At 47.6% G+C, this 18,946-nt stretch overlaps 1 protein-coding gene across 1 annotated transcript in view; it reads right to left on the bottom strand.

Moving 5' to 3' along the window:
• The window catches only part of si:dkey-82f1.1 (DENN domain-containing protein 2A), a 40,243-nt gene that overhangs the window by 7,097 nt on the left and 14,200 nt on the right, over positions 1-18,946 (bottom strand). Inside the window, 13 exon segments of the mRNA XM_029668367.2 lie at positions 681-829; positions 1,077-1,217; positions 1,927-2,004; positions 2,161-2,230; positions 3,158-3,267; positions 9,474-9,661; positions 9,790-9,840; positions 10,286-10,379; positions 10,855-11,052; positions 11,260-11,378; positions 12,900-13,024; positions 15,238-15,322; positions 15,325-16,262. Coding sequence (XP_029524227.2) covers positions 681-829; positions 1,077-1,217; positions 1,927-2,004; positions 2,161-2,230; positions 3,158-3,267; positions 9,474-9,661; positions 9,790-9,840; positions 10,286-10,379; positions 10,855-11,052; positions 11,260-11,378; positions 12,900-13,024; positions 15,238-15,322; positions 15,325-16,262 — 2,346 coding nt within the window.

The following is an 18,946-nucleotide window of genomic DNA, read 5'->3' as shown; positions in this document are numbered from 1 at the left end:
AAATGTTGGACTAATTATACTTCGCACATGCACTATGAAACTGCACTTACCCTGCCTATTTGCTTGTAAATATCTTTGCTATTTATTTGACATGTGATATGTTTTATGTCTGCTGCAAGATAAATTGCCTCTGAGGACATTAACGTTTTCTGAATCTGACACTGAGCAACACACATAGCCATTAGCCAGTCCATAAACAACCTCTAACCTTAGCCCCTAGTTACTAGACTAGGCAGAATAGAGGCTAGGGCTTGTTTTGGGACGTGGCCACTTGGGCTAGGAATTTCTAGGGACCTCACATGATACGATATTATCATGATACTTAGGTGCCGATACAATACGTATGGAGGTTCTCACGATTCTATATGTATCGCGATTCAGTACTGCAATTTTATTTCCATGTTCCAAACATATTGCTGTGTATAAGTCTGCAGTAGAGAGAAAAAGAGAACATGAGGAATTTCGTTTTGATCAGTCATGGGGGGGGGGATGCTGAAAAAACCTTGGAGAACAAGCTATAGGATGAAAAATAGCTGCTTTTTGCCGCAGGTACAGAAGACTAGCGCTAGCTAACGCTAACTAGCAACAACAAAAACACCTATGACAAATCGATACTTGGAGTCAAAGTAACTGTATAGATCCCCCATCACCAGTGGCCAGAGCTCACAGTAGTGTCCCACCTGAGTTTGTCAGCGGTGAAGAGGACCCTGCGCTCCAGCAGCAGAGAGGCGAAGACTCTGAGGAGCAGACGCAGCGACAGAGAGGAGAACAGACACTCAAAGTCCACATGCTCCAGACGAGAGTCAGACGGACGACACAGCTCTATCACCTGAGAAAGATGGAGAACGAGAGAGAGGGAGAGAGCGAGAAAGAGATGTATTTACATAAAAACACAGGCTACTAACGTCACAAAACACACTTGCATACAGCACAGTGTACACACATTCAAAGTTTATAACGCACAAGATAAACACCTCAAGTCAATTACGTTTTCAGTAAAGCCAAAGGCCACCTCCTATGGCCAGTGGTGGAATCGACTCTAGCCACCCCTACTCTGTAAAGTTATTCCCCCTCACCTCAGTGCCTGAGCCAGGCAGGAAGTTCTTCACAGTGATGGTTCTCCCCGGGGCGGGGAATGGAGCCTCCATGATGCCCCTCATGAAGGGCTGCACCAGGGCTGGAGAAATGGCCCTCCTCTTTTCTACCTCATCCAGAATCTAGGGGGAAGACGGCACAGACATTCACAATGGAGTAGGTCACTATACCCTAAAGCACATTAACTTGCGCAATTAAATATGGTATGGAAAGTACACTTAACAGTACACTAAACTGAAGCTTATGCACTACAACACATTTAAGTAATGCTAGGACACAGCCCTTAGTCGTGGTATATTGACCATATACCACAAACCCCAGAGGTGCCTTATTGCTATTATGAACTGGTTACCAATGTAATTAGAGTAGTAAAAATACATGTTGTGTCATACCCACGGTATATGGTCTGATATACCACAACTTTCAGCCAATCAGCATTCAGGGCTCAAACCACCCAGTTTATAATATATTGTATACACTCAAATATACACAAGCAGCACAGGCAACTGCACACTCACATAACATATGTGCATGTAGGCTGACACACATAAATCAGTGGCTCATTACAGGGGAGCCTATGCCAATATTCCACTGTGGTAACCACATCAGCTGGGGTTCACATGTGTCTTTGTGTACTGTGGCCAGGGCTGCAGCTTGAAAAGCTGCGGTGGGAAAGTGACAAACAGGGAGAGGGAGGGGCTCTGTGGGTACATGTGGGCTCCAGTTCCTCTCACTGTGGGTGGCCATACTGAACTGAAGGCCGGGAGTTTGGCCTGAACATGTGACCTGACCAGGAAAAACTCCAGGCAATGTGTGTATAGTATACTGTACCTTAGAGAAGAGGTCAAAACAGCCCAGCCGGCTGACGATGCAGTAGACTTCTGGCAGCCTCCGGCTTTTACCACTGGGCTGTGGACCCAGAGCAGGACAGTGCAGGGAATGATAGGGCCCTCCAATTTGAATTCATATCAACACAGGGATTTCCAATCACTATCATCACTCGGTGACACACACATGGAAGTGGATGAGGTGAAAATAACAAAAGTAGCCATTTGAGTAGCTTACCAGTAAACGACGACAGTATCCGAACCGTCTGCTCCCGTCCTCACCAGTCAGGACGAAGGAGAAAGTTTCACTGGAAAATAAGATAATTCACACAGGTTGGAAACTATTCATATGTAGGAGCAATAAAACTGTTAAGAAATTGAGTGAGTTGTGTGTTGAAAATAGAGCACTCAAACTCCTGTCTGTATTTCACAAAACAACCTCAGATTAGCCAGCCAACTTTGAAAAACGTACCTTTTATTTACTTATTTAGACATTTGAAATTAAATGAGTCACTGTCTGTGCACCATTTTAAACTAATCTTATCTTATCAACTTTAAGAACGTCTAGGATAGTTCGCTGCGTTGCCAAATCATTGATCCTGTTTTAAGGAAAAATCCAACCACCCTGGTCATTTCTTGATATCAGTAAAACCAATTACCCTCTACTTTGTTCTCCAGTCCTCCCCTCAGGGCAGACTTACTCTGCATAACCCACACAAAGACAGCTCCAGTCTGTCTGACAGGTGTGCATTGACCAACCCTGGCTCTCTGACAGGAACAGTGTCAGCCAGCTCAACGTCTCTGCCCTGCAGGTGTGTGTAATGGGGCTCTGACTGCATCCCAAATGGCACCTTGTTCGCTATATAGTGCACTATTTTCGACCAGAGCTCATTCAAACCTGGTCAAAAGTTGTGCACCAAATAGGGATAAGGATCCCATTTGGGATGCTGCCTCGGTCTACTTGAGCTAACATTCCAAAAGCCGGTACCCATAAAACATTTAGTAAAGGGTAATTATTACCTGTCTCCCACCAGAAACAGTCACTTTTGGAAACAAAGTAGTGCTTGTGAGATTGACCTGGTCTTGGTACTATTGGGCAATGTGTGTCAGGAAGAAGTGACAGGTTGTTTCATAGTACCTAAAGCACTTTATTAACAGCTCACTAGCCTCCCATTCTTCATTTGTCAACACCTATGTGGGGTGGGGGGGTTGCATGTGTGTGTGAGCAGCCTGACCTGGGGAAGTTGTCAACGGGGGTCCAGTCCTTAGCGTCAGGAAAACAGAACTGAGGAATGACCTTCAGTTGGTCTTCTGTTTCCCGCATGAACTTGAAGCTCCTCTCCAGCTGACAGAGAATAAACAGGTTAGTTTCAATGCTATGGTCCCAGTCAAAAGTTGACGCCTACTCATTCAAGGGTTTCTTTATTTTTAACTGTTTTCTACATTGTAGACATCAAAACTATAAAATAACTATATATAACTACCAACTATAAAATAACACACACACACACGTAGTAACCCCAAGAAAGTGTTAAAATCAAAATATAATATTTGAGATTCTTCAGTAGCCACCCTTTGTCTTGACAGCTTTGCACCCGCTTGGCATTCTCTCAACCAGCTTCATGAGGTAGTCACTTGGAACGAGTCACAATTAAAAGGTGTGCTTCGGTAAGTTGTTAATTTCTTTCCTTATTAATGCGTTTGAGCCAACCATTTGTGTGGTGACAAGGTAGCGGTGGTATATAGAAGAGAGCCTTATTTGGTAAAATACCAAGAGAACAGCTCAAATAAGCAAAGAAAAACAGTCCATCATTAATTTAAGACATGAAGGTCAGTTAATGCGGAAATCTAAGAACTTTTAAAGTTTTAGTGAAGTCGCAAAAACCAAGCACTATGATGAAACTGTCTCATGAGGACCTGCACAGGAAAGGAAGGCCTAGAGTTACCTCTGCTGCAAGGGATAAGTTCATTAGAGTTACCAGCCTCAGAAATTGCAGCCCAAATAAACACTTTACAGAGTTCAAGTAACAGACATATCTCAACATCCACTGTTCAGAGGAGACTGCATGAAAGCAGGCCTTCATGGTCAAATTGCTGCAAAGAAACCACTAAAGAACACCAATAAGAAGCAATGGACATTAGACCGGTGGAAATTGAGTGGTTCCAACCGCCGTGTCTTTGTGAGACACAGAGTAGGTGAACGGATGATCTCTGATGTGTGGTTCCCACCGTGAAGCACGGAGGAGGAAGTGTGATGGGGCTGTGAGATACTGTCAGTGATTTATTTAGAACACTTAACCAGCATGGCTATCGCAGCATTTTGCAGCGATACACCATCCCATCTGGTTTGGGCTTAGTGGGACTATCATTCATTTTTCAACAGGACAATGACCCAACACACCTCCAGGCTGTGTAAGGGCTATTTGACCAAGAAGGAGAGTGATAGAGTGCTGCATCAGATGACCTGAACTCCACAATCGCCTGACCTCAACCCAATTGAGATGGTTTGGTTGAGAGAATGCCAAGAGTGTGCAAAGCTGTCATCAAGGCAAAGGGTGGCTACTACTGAATATAAAATATACACTGCTCAAAAAAATAAAGGGAACACTAAAATAACACATCCTAGATCTGAATGAATGAAATATTCTTATGAAATACTTTTTTCTTTACATAGTTGAATGTGCTGACAACAAAATCACAAAAAATTATCAATGGAAATCAAATTTATCAACCCATGGAGTTCTAGATTTGGAGTCACACAAAATTAAAGTGGAAAACCACACTACAGGCTGATCCAACTTTGATGTAATATTCTTAAAACAAGTCAAAATGAGGCTCAGTAGTGTGTGTGGCCTCCACGTGCCTGTATGACCTCCCTACAATGCCTGGGCATGCTCCTGATGAGGTGGCGGATGGTCTCCTGAGGGATCTCCTCCCAGACCTGGACGAAAGCATCCGCCAACTCCTGGACAGTCTGTGGTGCAACGTGGCGTTGGTGGATGGCGCGAGACATGATGTCCCAGATGTGCTCAATTGGATTCAGGTCTGGGGAACGGGCGGACCAGTCCATAGCATCAATGCCTTCCTCTTGCAGGAACTGCTGACACACTCCAGCCACATAAGGTCTAGCATTGTCTTACATTAGGAGGAACCCAGGGCCAACCGCACCAGCATATGGTCTCACAAGGGGTCTGAGGATCTCATCTCGGTACCTAATGGCAGTCAGGCTACCTCTGGCGAGCACATGGAGGGCTGTGCGGCCCCCCAAAGAAATGTCACCCCACACCATGACTGACCCACCGCCAAACCGGTCATGCTGGAGGATGTTGCAGGCAGCAGAACGTTCTCCACGGCGTCTCCAGACTGTCACGTCTGTCACATGTGCTCAGTGTGAACCTGCTTTCATCTGTGAAGAGCACAGGGCGCCAGTGGTGAATTTGCCAATCTTGGTGTTCTCTGGCAAATGCCAAACGTCCTGCACGGTGTTGGGCTGTAAGCACAACCCCCACCTGTGGACATCGGGCCCTCATACCACCCTCATGGAGTCTATTTCTGACCATTTGAGCAGACACATGCACATTTGTGGCCTGCTGGAGGTCATTTTGCAGGGCTCTGGCAGTGCTCCTCCTTGCACAAAGGCGGAGGTAGCGGTCCTGCTACTGGGTTGTTGCCCTCCTACACGTCTCCTGATGTACTGGCCTGTCTCCTGGTAGCACCTCCATGCTCTGGACACTACGCTGACAGACACAGCAAACCTTCTTGCACATCTCGCATTGATGTGCCATCCTGGATGAGCTGCACTACCTGAGCCACTTGTGTGGGTTGTAGACTCCGTCTCATGCTACCACTAGAAGTGAAGTTGGTCCCTCTCCTTGTTCGGGCGGCGTTCGGCGGTCGACATCACCGACCTTCTAGCCATCGCCGATCCACTTTTCATTTTCCATTGGCTTTGTCGTCTTGTCTTCCATCACACATGGTTCCAATTGCATCAATTACATGTGTATTTAACGCTCTGTTCCCCCCCATGTCCTTGGCCGTAATTGTTTGTTGTAGTGCTTGTGCACCGTATGCTGGTATTTACCGGGTTTTGTTTGACCCATTTATTGCATTGTTCTGTTGACGGGGGTTTATGGTTATTAAACACAACCGTTGTAAATCAGTTTCCGCTCTCCTGTGCCGGACTTCTCTGCTGCCAGTAGCATCGCATTACAGAATTTACGGACCAATACTATGGAGTCAGCAGGAGCAGATACCCCAGGTATAGGGGTGGAGGAGCGCGTCTGGGAGCACGCAGCAATACGCCAACATCTTGGCACCGCCATGGACAGGGAGTTCTTCCAGTGCCTCCACCAGCATAACCGGGGTCTCCACTGAGCGCCCCTCTTCATCCTGGTTCAAGTGGGATTAGTCTCTCCCTGGCCTAGGAATACGATGGGAAGGCTGCGAACTGCCAGGGGTTCCTTCTACAACTGGACCTATACCTGGCCACCATCCACCCGGCTCCGTCGGGTCATGAGAGGGTGTCCGCCCTAGTCTCGTGCCTCACCGGGAATGCCCTGGAGTGGGCCAATGTCGTGTGGAGAGAGGGAGATGTGGCGTTGCACCAGTTTGAGGAGTTCATCTGGTGGTTTCATCCCGCTGCACCCCCTCTCCGATACCTATGGAGCTGGGAGGGGCTGTGCGCAGGGAGACCGGAGGGGGTTCCAGCTTGTGCACCATCTGTGGCCACAGAGGTCACACTGCCGGATTGGTTCCTCTGGGGATTGAGGCAGCAGGCAGAGCGCTCTGGAGTCACCCCAGGTGAGCCGGCACCATTCTCACGCAGAGCCCTCTGTTGCTCATACGTTTGTCTGTCTCTTTTCCCCACATTCCCATTCCCAGCATAAGGAGCTCGTCGATTCAGGTGCGGCTGGGAACTTTATAGATCGATCGTTCGCCCATAGTTTAGGGATCCACATTTGTTCCCGTGACTGTGCCCTTCCCCGTTCCACACCTTAGATAGTCAACCATTAGGGTCAGGTTTGATCAGGGAGTCCACCGCTCCTCTGGGCATGGTGACGCAGGGGGGGGCACAAGGAGAGAATTAGTCTTCCTTATTGACTCTCCTGTGTTTCCCGTGGTGCTAGGCCTACCCTGGTTAGTCATGACCCCACTGTTTCTTGGCCACAGAGGGCTCTCACGGGGTGGTTGCGGGAGTGCTCGGGGAGGTGTTGAGGTTTCCGTTGGTGCTACTACGGTGGAAAGTCCAGACCAGGTCTCCACCATGCGCATCCCTCCTGAATATGCCGATTTGACTCTTGCCTTCTCTAAAAAGAAGGTGACTCAATTACCACCCCATCGACGGGGCGATTGTGCGATAATTCTCCTGGTAGACGCTGCACTTCCCAGGAGTCACGTGTTTCTCCTCTCACAGGAGGAGATGGAAGCTATGGAAACATATGTCTCCGAATCCCTGCGTCAGGGGTACATTTGGTCCTCCACTTCACCAGTCTCCTCAAGTTTCTTATTTGTGAAGCAGGAGGAAGGTCTGTGCCCATGTATTGACTATCGGGGTCTGAGTCAGATCACTGAGGTATAGTTACCCGCTACCACTCATAGCCACAGCGATTGAGTCAATGCGCTTCTTCACCAAACTAGATCTCAGGAGCGCTTACAGCTCCCATTACCTCACTGTTGAAGGGGGGCCCGGCACCTGCCCAGAGGTAAGCTACACCCCTTACCCGTTCCACAGCTGCCTTGGTTGCACCTGTTGGTGGATTTTCTGACTGATCTTCCACTCTCACAGGGTAACACCGCGATCCTGGTCATTGTGGATCGTTTCTCTAAGTCCTGTCGCCTCCTCTCTCTGCCCGGTCTCCCTACGGCCCTACCTACTGTGGAGGCCTTGTTTACACGTCTTCCGGCACTACGGGGTGCCTGAGGATATCTTGTCTGATTGGGGTCCCCAGTTCACGTCTAGGGTCTGGAAGGCGTTCATGGAACGTCTCGGGGTCTCGATCAGCCTTACTTCAGGGTTTCACCCCGAGAGTAATGGGCAGGTGGAGAGCGTGAACCAGGATGTGGGTAGGTTTCTGCAGTCCTATTGCCAGGACCGGCCAGGGGAGTGGGCTGCGTTTGTGACCTGGGCCGAGATGGCACAGAACTCGCTCCGCCACTCCTCCACTAACCTCTCTCCCTTTCAGTGCGTACTGGTGTACCAGCTGGTTCTGGTGCCTTGGCAGAGTCAGACAGAGGTTCCTGCGGTGGACGACTGGTTCAGGCGCGCGGATCAGACATGGGAAGCCATCCGTGTCCACCTTCAGCAGGCCGTGAAGTGCCAAAAGAAGAATGCGGATCGCCACCGGTGTTCGCACCGGGGGACCGGGTCTGGCTCTCGTCCCGAAACCTGCCCCTCCGCCTGCCCGGAAGCTGGGTCCGCGGTTTGTGGGGCCATTTAAAGATGACGATACAACAATAGAGAAAAAAATCGTATGTTTTTTTCATTGTATTATCTAAACCAGATCTATTGTGTTATATTCTCCTACATTCAATTCACTTTTACACAAACATCAGTGTTTTTTCAAATGGTACCAAGAATATGCATATCCTTGGTTCTGGGCCTGAGCTACAGGCAGTTAGATTTGGGTATGTCTTCAGGCGGAAATTGAAAAAAGTGGGGGGGTAGCTGTAAGAGGTTAATGTCCTGAGGAGAGTGAACAAGGTTTGTTATCGATTACAGCTTCCACCCTATTAAACCCTTGTTCCATGTGTCTCTCCTCAGGCCGGTGGGGGCTGGCCCGCTCCAGGAGTCTGAAATGCAAGAGGTTCTTCCGCCCCCTCTGGACATCAGGGGGGCCCCAGGTTACTCCGTTCACTCCATACTGGATTCGAGGCATAGGGCGAGGGGCCTTCAGTATCTCGTGGAGTGGGATGGGTACGGTCCGGAGGAGAGGTGCTGGGTTCCGGTAGAGGGCGTGTTGGACCCTTCAATGCTGCAGGAGTTCAGTCTTCGTCCGGATCGCCCTGTGCCTCGTACCAGAGGCCGGTGTTGATGCTGTTCGACGTCAGACCTTCTAGCCATCGCGGATCCACTTAATTTTCCATTGGTTTTGTCTAGTCTTCCATCACACCTGGTTTCAATTCCATCAATTACATGTTGTCTATTTAACCCTCTGATCCCCCCCCCATGTCCTTGGCCGCAATAGTTTGTAGAAGTGCTTGTGCATTTATTGTATTATTCTGTTGACAGTGGTTTATGGTTATTAAACAACCGTTGTAAATCAGTTTCCGCTCTCCTGCGCCTGATTTCTCTGCCGCCAGGAGCATCGCATTATCAAACACTTTGGTTACTACATGATTCCATATGTGCTATTTCATAGTTGTTATGTCTTCACTGTTATTCTACAATGTAGAAATAGGAAAAATAAAGAAAAACCTTGAATGAGTAGGTGTCTCCAAACTTGTCTGATATTACATCACACACACACACACATTTTAAAAATGTTTTTTCACTTATAAGATAAACACATGAACACTCCAGTTGGTTGAGGACTAGCTGTCAGCTTGGACTACCTTGATGGGGAACTGCTGAGTGACCTCTGGTAGATAAGGAGCTCCAGCCTTGGTATTCTGAAGTGCCACCACTATGAAGTACTCAAACAGCTTCCTCTCCTGTAGGTCCATCGGGCCCCTTTCCAGGGTCCGGCACCGCCCCGTCTGCCTCAACATGGACTGCACCGATGACAGACGCTGGCTATGAGCTGACACATCAAAATACACTTAATCCAAAGGAATGGCAGATTTCATCCAATCATTCCTCCTCTAGAAAGAAGAGAGCACTATACATTTCAGTACACGCACACACAGATAGTCTTGAGGATGTCCTCACCTTTCAATTTTTCCTCTGTGTCACTCTCGGACTCACTGTTGTCATCGGTCACTGCATCAAAGAGAAACAAAGTAACAAAATAATGAGTGAACGTGACCACCACATTGTAAATAATGTGAAATAACATTTGAGGCAGAACATTTCCACATATGGCATAGTACTCATTCACAATAACAAACTCGTTCCACATTTGTGCTTGATTAAGCAACAACAAAATGTTCATCTGAAAAATGGGTCAAACGCAACTGACCCAAAAATTTAAACATGCCCATAAAGCTAAGTGGACACATATGGAGGAGTGTTGTTGCTTTTATGGAGATATGAGGCAGTGTTGTCCAAACTGTGTAGCGAAAGCAGCTGTGAAACTAACGGCTAGGGGGTTAGGGGAATAGTGGGATAGGGTCGTAAGGGGGTAGAGGTGTAGCAGTGTAGGGGTATGCCTTTAAGCAGCTTGAGCCCCTTCCCCTCGGTGTGTTCCTGGCAGGTCTCCCCTCACCTCTCCCTGAGCTAGACTCCGTAGACTGAGACACCCTCTTCATGCGTTTCTTCCCTCTCCTCAACTCGAAGATGCCGTTGATCTTCAGCACCATCTGTAGGGAGGAGAAGTAGCACAACAATAGAATCCTCTATCGTAACTTCCCAGAACCACCCTCTCACTACATAGGTTAACCTGAGTGCCAGTCTATTTCTGCTTTATTAGCCAGCTCTTTGGTCATTGCCTTGCCAAAAAAGGCAATTACGACAGTATTACTGGCAGAGGCATTAACAGACCGGCAGCAACCACACAGTACTATTCTGAGAGTTGTTGGACACAACACTTGTTGGGAGACATTATCTCTCCATGGAAATATATTGTCAAAATAAATCTTTAACTGTCCTGTCTAGGGACATTCTCTTAACTGTCTCTGTCCTGTCTAAGTTATTCCCAGACAACTGCATGAGGCAGGCCATGCCTTGGCACTAGACTGGGACGATTGAGAGCACCAGGCACCCCAAAGCAGTAGACTGTGCCTGTAAATCACTGAGGATGGGGGAGGTTAGGCGTCTGGTAGGCCCCCCATTTACCTTGGGGATCTTTCTGCGCCTGCGGTTGTAGGGGTCTCCTGAGAGACTGGGAGTGTCGTCAGGGCTGCTGGGGGTGGAGGGGGGGCTGATGCGGGAGGGCGAGGAGATGCCGGTGTCCCGGTTGGTCTTACGCAGGTCCAGGAGCTTGAAGCTGCGGCGTTCTGAGTTCTGCCTGAAGAAACCTGGCTTTGAGGACAGCTGGAGGGAGGCAGAATAGAGGAAGAGGAAGAAGAGCGGGAGGCCGAGACGTGTATTAATGTGTTGTTTTCTCCTCCTGAAACTGTATAGTGGACATCTATGATTAGTTCACAATCTGATCACTACAAGCAGTTGATTACTATGGTCACATTCACTAGAAGCACAATGCACATTACTAGCAGGGACAATACATTCTACATTATGCACCTTGGCCGGTGTGTCGGGGACAAGGGATGAGGGAGAGGAGATGGGTAAAGAGCGCTTGTTTCCAGGGCAACTTCTCTTCAACTCTATATCTTCGTAAGGATTCTCCTTTGACGGAGGGTCTGCAAAGGAAACAGACCACCACAAAAACTCAGCAACATGCTATCGAACCACGATTCTAATGTCCTATGTTTCTAATTGGACAGCAATCTACGCAAACGAGTGCTCTAATTCATTGCCAGTATGTTTTGGTTGCATTTCCAATATTTTTGCTCCAGATGTGTGTATGTACAGACCTGCCAGCAGCAGTGCTTGCAACCAAGATCATATTTCACCAAGATAAACTGCCCTCTCTAGCACAGATGCAGTTTACACTACAGCACCAGTAAACCATTGCTGTGAGCGCAGATAAGAGAGAGAGAGGCAGGGACAGTGAGGCCCATTTTCCAGAGCCGGGCCGGTCTCTTCTCCCTCATCGATCCATCTACCAGATGGACCTGTTGGAGGGGGACGTCAGACCGGGACAGACAGTTCTTCCCCCTCCTCTCCTCAGAAAAACAAGGGATCAGCTAGAATACTGGTTTTCACATTTCACTGGCAAACATCTATATCATTATAGGCCTACTACTGTCTGTGGTAGAGATTTCTCAAGTGATGATTGTTGCTTTGTCTATTTGAAAGAGCAAGCTCAAGTTGGTTGTGTTTAGCTTTTCGGGGGGGGGGGGGGGGGGTTAATGGTGGAGACACTCATACCCAGTTCTAACAGTCTGCTGTCCCGCCTTTGCCTCCCTCTCTGTAGCTCCAACTCCAACTCTTCCTCCCATAGGCACTTAAAGCTGCTCCTACAGTGAGCCATGAGTTACTTGACCCATGGGGGGGCCGGGGGCTCGGTAGACCATGTCTTAGAAATCACTCTAGGTACACCACTTAGACACTAAGAAAATACAGACTAAGTATAGGCAGCACCCAAATGCAATAAAATACACCATTTGATCGTTATGGTTGAGCTCTAAAGCACGGACCTGAATATACGCTAGATGTAACGACCAATACTCAGTGTGTGAGCGAAGAAAACTATAGAAACCATGGAGAATGTTGCCAAAAATGCACCAGGGGACTAAGCCACAAATATGTGCCCCCCCCCCACACACACAAATGTTAAGACCGCACAAAACTCCATTACACCAACATGATATTAAACAGGCTGGAGGTGGGGTTCGTTCAACACAGTCGACAGAATGTAGAAACGTAGGTAAGAGAACCACATTGTTACAAATAACAATACCGAAGCAGCATGCCTCTTAATTAAAAAGCACAAAAGAAAACCTTAGTAACACATGGGTTGTGTTCAGTAACAAAACAGCTTTGTTTTCCACTGAGTTATGCTACAGTGTAACCTACTGAACAGGACCCTGAACTCTGTGGCATTGAGTTGCCCCTGAGCAGAAAGGCCCATGACACGAGTCAACCCTTAAACACTTCCACTATCCAGTGTTAGGAACGTACAGTATAAGAACATACTCTGTATATGTGGTTCGTGCAGAAATTCTGATGTTGCAAACAATCCAACACAGCTCCAACCAACTGAGCCATCAAGCCCATGTTAGGAACATATACGTAGGACCAGGAAGAAGGTGTGTTACCTAGGATATCCTCGTAGACGTTTTCCTCTGATAAAGTACGTGGGAGGCCCAGTCGGGACTGAGCGTACCAGTCCACCCTGCTGCTCTCTGACGACTGCAGCAGATCCTCAAACTCATAGGACTTCCTGTAGGACAGACACACGGATCAGCCAGGTGGGAGAAGTAGTGGATTTAAGTTAAGGAACACAAATAATCTGACTTGGCAGTATTGGCTGGTGGTGAAGATTCAAGATGAACTGTTTGCATATGCTCCCTCTCTACCTCTGGGACCGAGGTAAAGGAAGCAAAGAAAGGCATTTCAGTCTAGAACTACCTATCTCCATAGCCCTCCAGATGGTAAAGGTGTGTAGGCAGACTGACAGATACTACTCTTGGCCAGCTCTGAATGCCCATATATGTGTGTGCACCACTGCTGCCAAACAGTCTGGCCCAGTGGGAAACAGACAGTATCTCTTCCAGTAGGACTATTGTTCTGTAAAACCCACAAAAGACTGCCATTTTGGACAGCCTCACCCCATTCCATATATAGCACACTATTTTTTACCAGTGCCCCAGTTGGGCACACTCTTCCAGCTAGCACATTTGTTTCTTTGGAAGTTGTGGAAACATGTATTTGGTTTGGTTGTATTTGGTTATGGCTTCGTTCTGGGAACGAAGCCATAAGTTTCCTGACCAGTAAAACTGAAGTTTTTTTTTTAAACGTTCTGAGAACACTTGTTCTGGGAATGTACATTTTTAGGTTGCAAGGAGGGGGGGGGTAGGCATTTTTTTGTGTAGCATAATGTATCTTCAAGTACTGGTGACAAATCATGCATTCCGATGATTGCATAGATTGTAATGGACATGTGTCTGTAAAATACTTTTTTGAAAGTTGTACTGATTATAATGAGCTAATGCTAAGCTATTTGCCAGCTGTGTGGTGCCATGTTTGTTGACATTATACAATACATTCTGGTGTCACGTAAATGTCTGTCAGATCAAAGATGTTATAAAATAACGTGAAGGAATGGTTCACTCATCTTTTGAGTAAACTTCCAGAAGTGAATGAATGGAGTATGCATGTTGAAGGGTTGTGTCTACAAACAGACCAAACTCCTCTGCTTTGGTTGACGCGAAAAAAGAAACATGCGGCGTGCACAAACTATCCATCGTCGGATTACTTTTGATTTATAGAAAGTGTTTTACTCAATTATTTTGACCAATGGTGAGCTCACCTGTGATGCGACAAATTGCTATTAGCTAATTAATATTATGGTTTCTGTCAGCAGAGAGTTGGATAAATATGACCGTTTGTGTGATGTCACGCTTTCCTCAGTTAGAGCTAGGATTAATGTAGCCTACATTTTCAGGTTGATGATTGTGTTATTCACAGAAGTATCGACAGCATGGCTGGACATTGCATCCAAAAAAATTAACTGGTCAAATTCAGGGGATAACTTTGTTAGGACTGTGTTTGTGCCAAATGTTTGAAAAAAAAAAAAAAAAAGTGGGGGGACAGCTCAAACGCTGACTGTTGCTTCAATCGAAACTGGACATTCTAATCACACCGGTTTGAGCGTACGCTGCAGGGACCTCTGTAGAATGATCACACCCGTTTGTTGGCGTGTGTCAAAGGGTTAAGTGCTAGCTGGGCTGAAACTTGGGCCAACTTCACAAAGAGTTTGGAAACACAGACCTCAGCTGTGTGAAACTTCCATATTTGGTATGTAACGTTACACAGCCAGACTAAGTCTTACGAGAATGCAGTCTACTAAAGAAATCAACAATAGAAACATGCAAACGCTTGAGTCCAGACAGGGGGTTTCTTTAATTCTATACTTGAAAACACGTACTGTGCTTTTAGAAGCCTTAGATGAACTTCGTCTCTTTATAGCCTCACACTTCATCGGTGAAAATGAAAAGTAAATCAATGCCACGTAAGGGCTATAAAATGACTCTACCATAAGCCCTTGATATTCCAAGGACCAATCAACCACAAAAACACAGTGCAACATGTTATTGTTTCCTGCCAGGAGTCTCTTGGCAAGGTTCATGTTCCATGTGTACATTCCACAGCTTCAACCAATGACCTCACCCTCTAGAATGCTATGATTAGCAGAATGACATCGCCCCCTCTGATTCAGTGCAGATGTGCAGAATGAGACGCTGCACTGGATTATTGGATGAAGTATGCGGTTAGGCGGTTAGGGTAAAACATGTACAGAGAAAGACTGCTGTACCAAAAGACAACACCGCCAATCTTTGATGTGGCAATGAATGAATCTGTATCTGAATCGGAGGGTGCTGTATTTCCTCCCATATTGTCTAATTTCATCTCCGTCTGATCTCTGCCTCTTACCTGTTACTGCTGTCTCGGGTTCGGTCTGCCCAGGGTCTCCTGCAGACTGCTGGCGGGGGGCAGGTGGGTAGGGGAGGCGGGGGATGGAGGGCAGAGGGGGCAGGTCACGTCTCCCCTTGCCCAGGCTCAGTCCTGAGGCTGGGGTGCTGGGAGGGGTGTGGTGCTGGAATGTTCGCTGGGGTTTAGGTAAGGGGTTGATGGAGGGACTGGCAGCGCCAGGCTCAGTGTACACATTCTCAGGGTCACCTGACCGCCACGATGACCCCACAGGCATTGACCCCATAACGTCCAGTGTCCCAAATATGGGCTCGTTCCCCCTCCTCTCTGCCTCCTCCGGCTCCTCGGAAGGAGGGCAGAAATAGTTCCCAGGCAACACCAAAGAGGGATTGGTGGGACCCTCTTTCATGGCCTGCTCCAGTTTCTTAATGTGAGTCAAAACTGACTTATTTTCCTTGGCTGTCTCTGTGAGTTTACTACTGCCTCTGAGGGGTCCTCTATCCAGTATCACCTCTCGGTCCCCCTTGGTAGTGGGGCCCTCAGGTGACTTTGGCCATAAATCCCCCAGCTTTCCTGCATGCTCCTTCCCAGAGTCCTGCCTCTCCCAACTGACCAACCTCTTACTGTCCGGCCTGTGGACCTCCGAGATCTCCTTTCTCACAGACTCTGGTTCCTTGTGCACTGTGGTCAGCAGACATGGACCACTTCCAACCACTGGGGTGGTAGGGAGGGTCTCCTTTTTTCCCTCCCATTGGGAGATCTTGTCCCGGATGCTGGCGCTGGTCTTCAGACCCGCCGAGGTCTTGTTTAGTTTGCTGCAGCCGACCAGTCCGTGCTCCATGGTGGTCTGGGGGTCCGAGGTGGCTCTCCTGTGAGCCAGGATGGTGTCAGTGGTGTCTGGCCCGTCTACAGGGGAGACCAGGGGGGAGAAGGGCTGCTTCGAGGTGTCCCTGTCCCCACACACCACGTCTGGCCGCTGGGGGACCGCAGACGGAGCCTCCCCAACCTTCAAGCCGCAGCACTGGAGCCTGCACACATGCATAGGAACACATGCGCACACACACACACACAGATTAGGGATAGCAGTGCCAAACCCATCCCAGACAAAAACAGGTGTAGACAAAGCACTAATCATCGAGCTCAATTCTGGATATCCACATAATATCTCTTTGTAAGTACGTTTAAAAAATCCAAAATTGTCTAGGCTCTTCAGATATAAAATAACTGCCACTTGATTTGATGGCGTAAATAATAAGGATTTCTCATAAAACAACCTTGTCGAACTTCAATATGCATTTCTGCACAATGACTGGGTCGTGACTGTTTGAACGCGAGGTCAAAGTTCACAAGCAACAACCATTTCTGGGAGGGATGAAAGTGTACACAGCCAGGAGAGAGGCGGCAGAGAGCAGACGTGCATCTTTTCTAAACTAAAGCTGACCCACTTACTGACTCCATGTTGGATCAAGGCCAGTTCATCAAATTATTTGGTTTTAAAACAAACAGAGGAAACAACCTCTGACTGAAACTTTTGATGACATTGCTTTATTGTATATAGGAAATGGAGAAATCAGCAATCTTGAGGGAAACCTAAAAGAAACGGCCAGTACAACTTCCATTCGCTCCCTTAAAAAAAATGTAATGAGCAAGATAGAAGAGTAATTGGGAAAAACATGCAAATTATCTTGGCTTTAAAAGCTCTGAGGAAGGCCTTGAGGCCGATACGTAAAGCTCAATAAAGAGCAGTGATTACTATCAAGAGCAGTGTGCGGGGTTCTTCTTTTATCTCATCTCAATCAACTGTTACCATGCACCTGCAACAACAATCCTTCAGATGTAAAAAATGTATGCCTCTCCCTTCAGTTGAGGCTGTAGTTTTTATGGAGCAGCAGAGGAGAAGAACTAGCTAGGGCAAACTGCAAAGACAAGAAAAAGTGGGAGGGGAAAGGAACAGACAGAGGGAGTGATGGGAGGCAGAAGGGGATCAATAGGGTTCTTCTTCTTGGCAGGGAAAGGCCTGTTTCATAAAAGAGAGCCTGGCTAAAAGCAGGGAAAGGCCTGTTTCATAAAGAGAGCCTGGCTAAAAGCAGGGAAAGGCCTGTTTCATAAAGAGAGCGTGGCTAAAAGCAGGGAAAGGCCTGTTTCCTAAAGAGAGCGTGGCTAAAAGCAGGGAAAGGCCTGTTTCCTAAAGAGAGCCTGGCTAAAAGCAGGGAAAGGCCTGTTTCCTAAAGAGAGCATGGCTAAAAGCAGGGAAAGGCCCGTTTCATAAAGAGAGCGTGGCTAAAAGCAGGGAAAGGCCTGTTTCATAAAGAGAGCGTGGCTAAAAGCAGGGAAAGGCCTGTTTCATAAAGAGAGCGTGGCTAAAAGCAGGGAAAGGCCTGTTTCATAAAGAGAGCCTGGCTAAAAGCAGGGAAAGGCCTGTTTCATAAAGAGAGCCTGGCTAAAAGCAGGGAAAGGCCTGTTTCATAAAGAGAGCCTGGCTAAAAGCAGGGAAAGGCCTGTTTCATAAAGAGAGCCTGGCTAAAAGCAGGGAAAGGCCTGTTTTCTGGCTAAAAGCAGGGAAAAAGAGAGCCTGGCTAAAAGCAGGGAAAGGCCTGTTTCATAAAGAGAGCCTGGCTAAAAGCAGGGAAAGGCCCGTTTCATAAAGAGAGCCCTAAAAGCAGGGAAAGGCCCGTTTCATAAAGAGAGCCTGGCTAAAAGCAGGGAAAGGCCCGTTTCATAAAGAGAGCGTGGCTAAAAGCAGGGAAAGGCCCGTTTCATAAAGAGAGCGTGGCTAAAAGCAGGGAAAGGCCCGTTTCATAAAGAGAGCCTGGCTAAAAGCAGGGAAAGGCCCGTTTCATAAAGAGAGCCTGGCTAAAAGCAGGGAAAGGCCTGTTTCATAAAGAGAGCCTGGCTAAAAGCAGGGAAAGGCCCGTTTCATAAAGAGAGCGTGGCTAAAAGCAGGGAAAGGCCTGTTTCATAAAGAGAGCCTGGCTAAAAGCAGGGAAAGGCCTGTTTCATAAAGAGAGCCTGGCTAAAAGCAGGGAAAGGCCCGTTTCATAAAGAGAGCCTGGCTAAAAGCAGGGAAAGGCCCGTTTCATAAAGAGAGCGTGGCTAAAAGCAGGGAAAGGCCCGTTTCATAAAGAGAGCGTGGCTAAAAGCAGGGAAAGGCCTGTTTCCTAAAGAGAGCCTGGCTAAAAGCAGGGAAAGGCCCGTTTCATAAAGAGAGCGTGGCTAAAAGCAGGGAAAGGCCTGTTTCATAAAGAGAGCCTGGCTAAAAGCAGGGAAAGGCCTGTTTCATAAAGAGAGCCTGGCTAAAAGCAGGGAAAGGCCTGTTTCCTAAAAAGAGAGCCTGGCTAAAAGCAGGGAAAGGCCCGTTTCATAAAGAGAGCGTGGCTAAAAGCAGGGAAAGGCCTGTTTCATAAAGAGAGCCTGGCTAAAAGCAGGGAAAGGCCCGTTTCATAAAGAGAGCCTGGACAAAAGCAGGGTACTGTGGGAAGGCTTTATCTCACCCACAGACGAAGGGAGTAGGACGGTGGGGGTGGCGGTATGGGGCCGGAAGAGGTTTACAACAACCATCTCTGGCCAGCTGAGCTAACAGAGCATGAGGAGACGGGGAGAGATAAGGGGAACGAGTTGAAGTGGGTGAAGAGTCTAATTGGGGGTGGGGGGAAATAGATCTGTTGCTTGGGCTTTTTCCAGGTATGTTGGTATTTCTTCAAGTTGTGAAATC

Source organism: Oncorhynchus nerka, linkage group LG9a (assembly GCF_034236695.1).
Source record: "Oncorhynchus nerka isolate Pitt River linkage group LG9a, Oner_Uvic_2.0, whole genome shotgun sequence".
NCBI lineage: Eukaryota > Metazoa > Chordata > Actinopteri > Salmoniformes > Salmonidae > Oncorhynchus > Oncorhynchus nerka.
The sequence above is the reverse complement of the archived record's forward strand: the minus strand, read 5'-3'. Positions and strand labels throughout refer to the sequence as shown.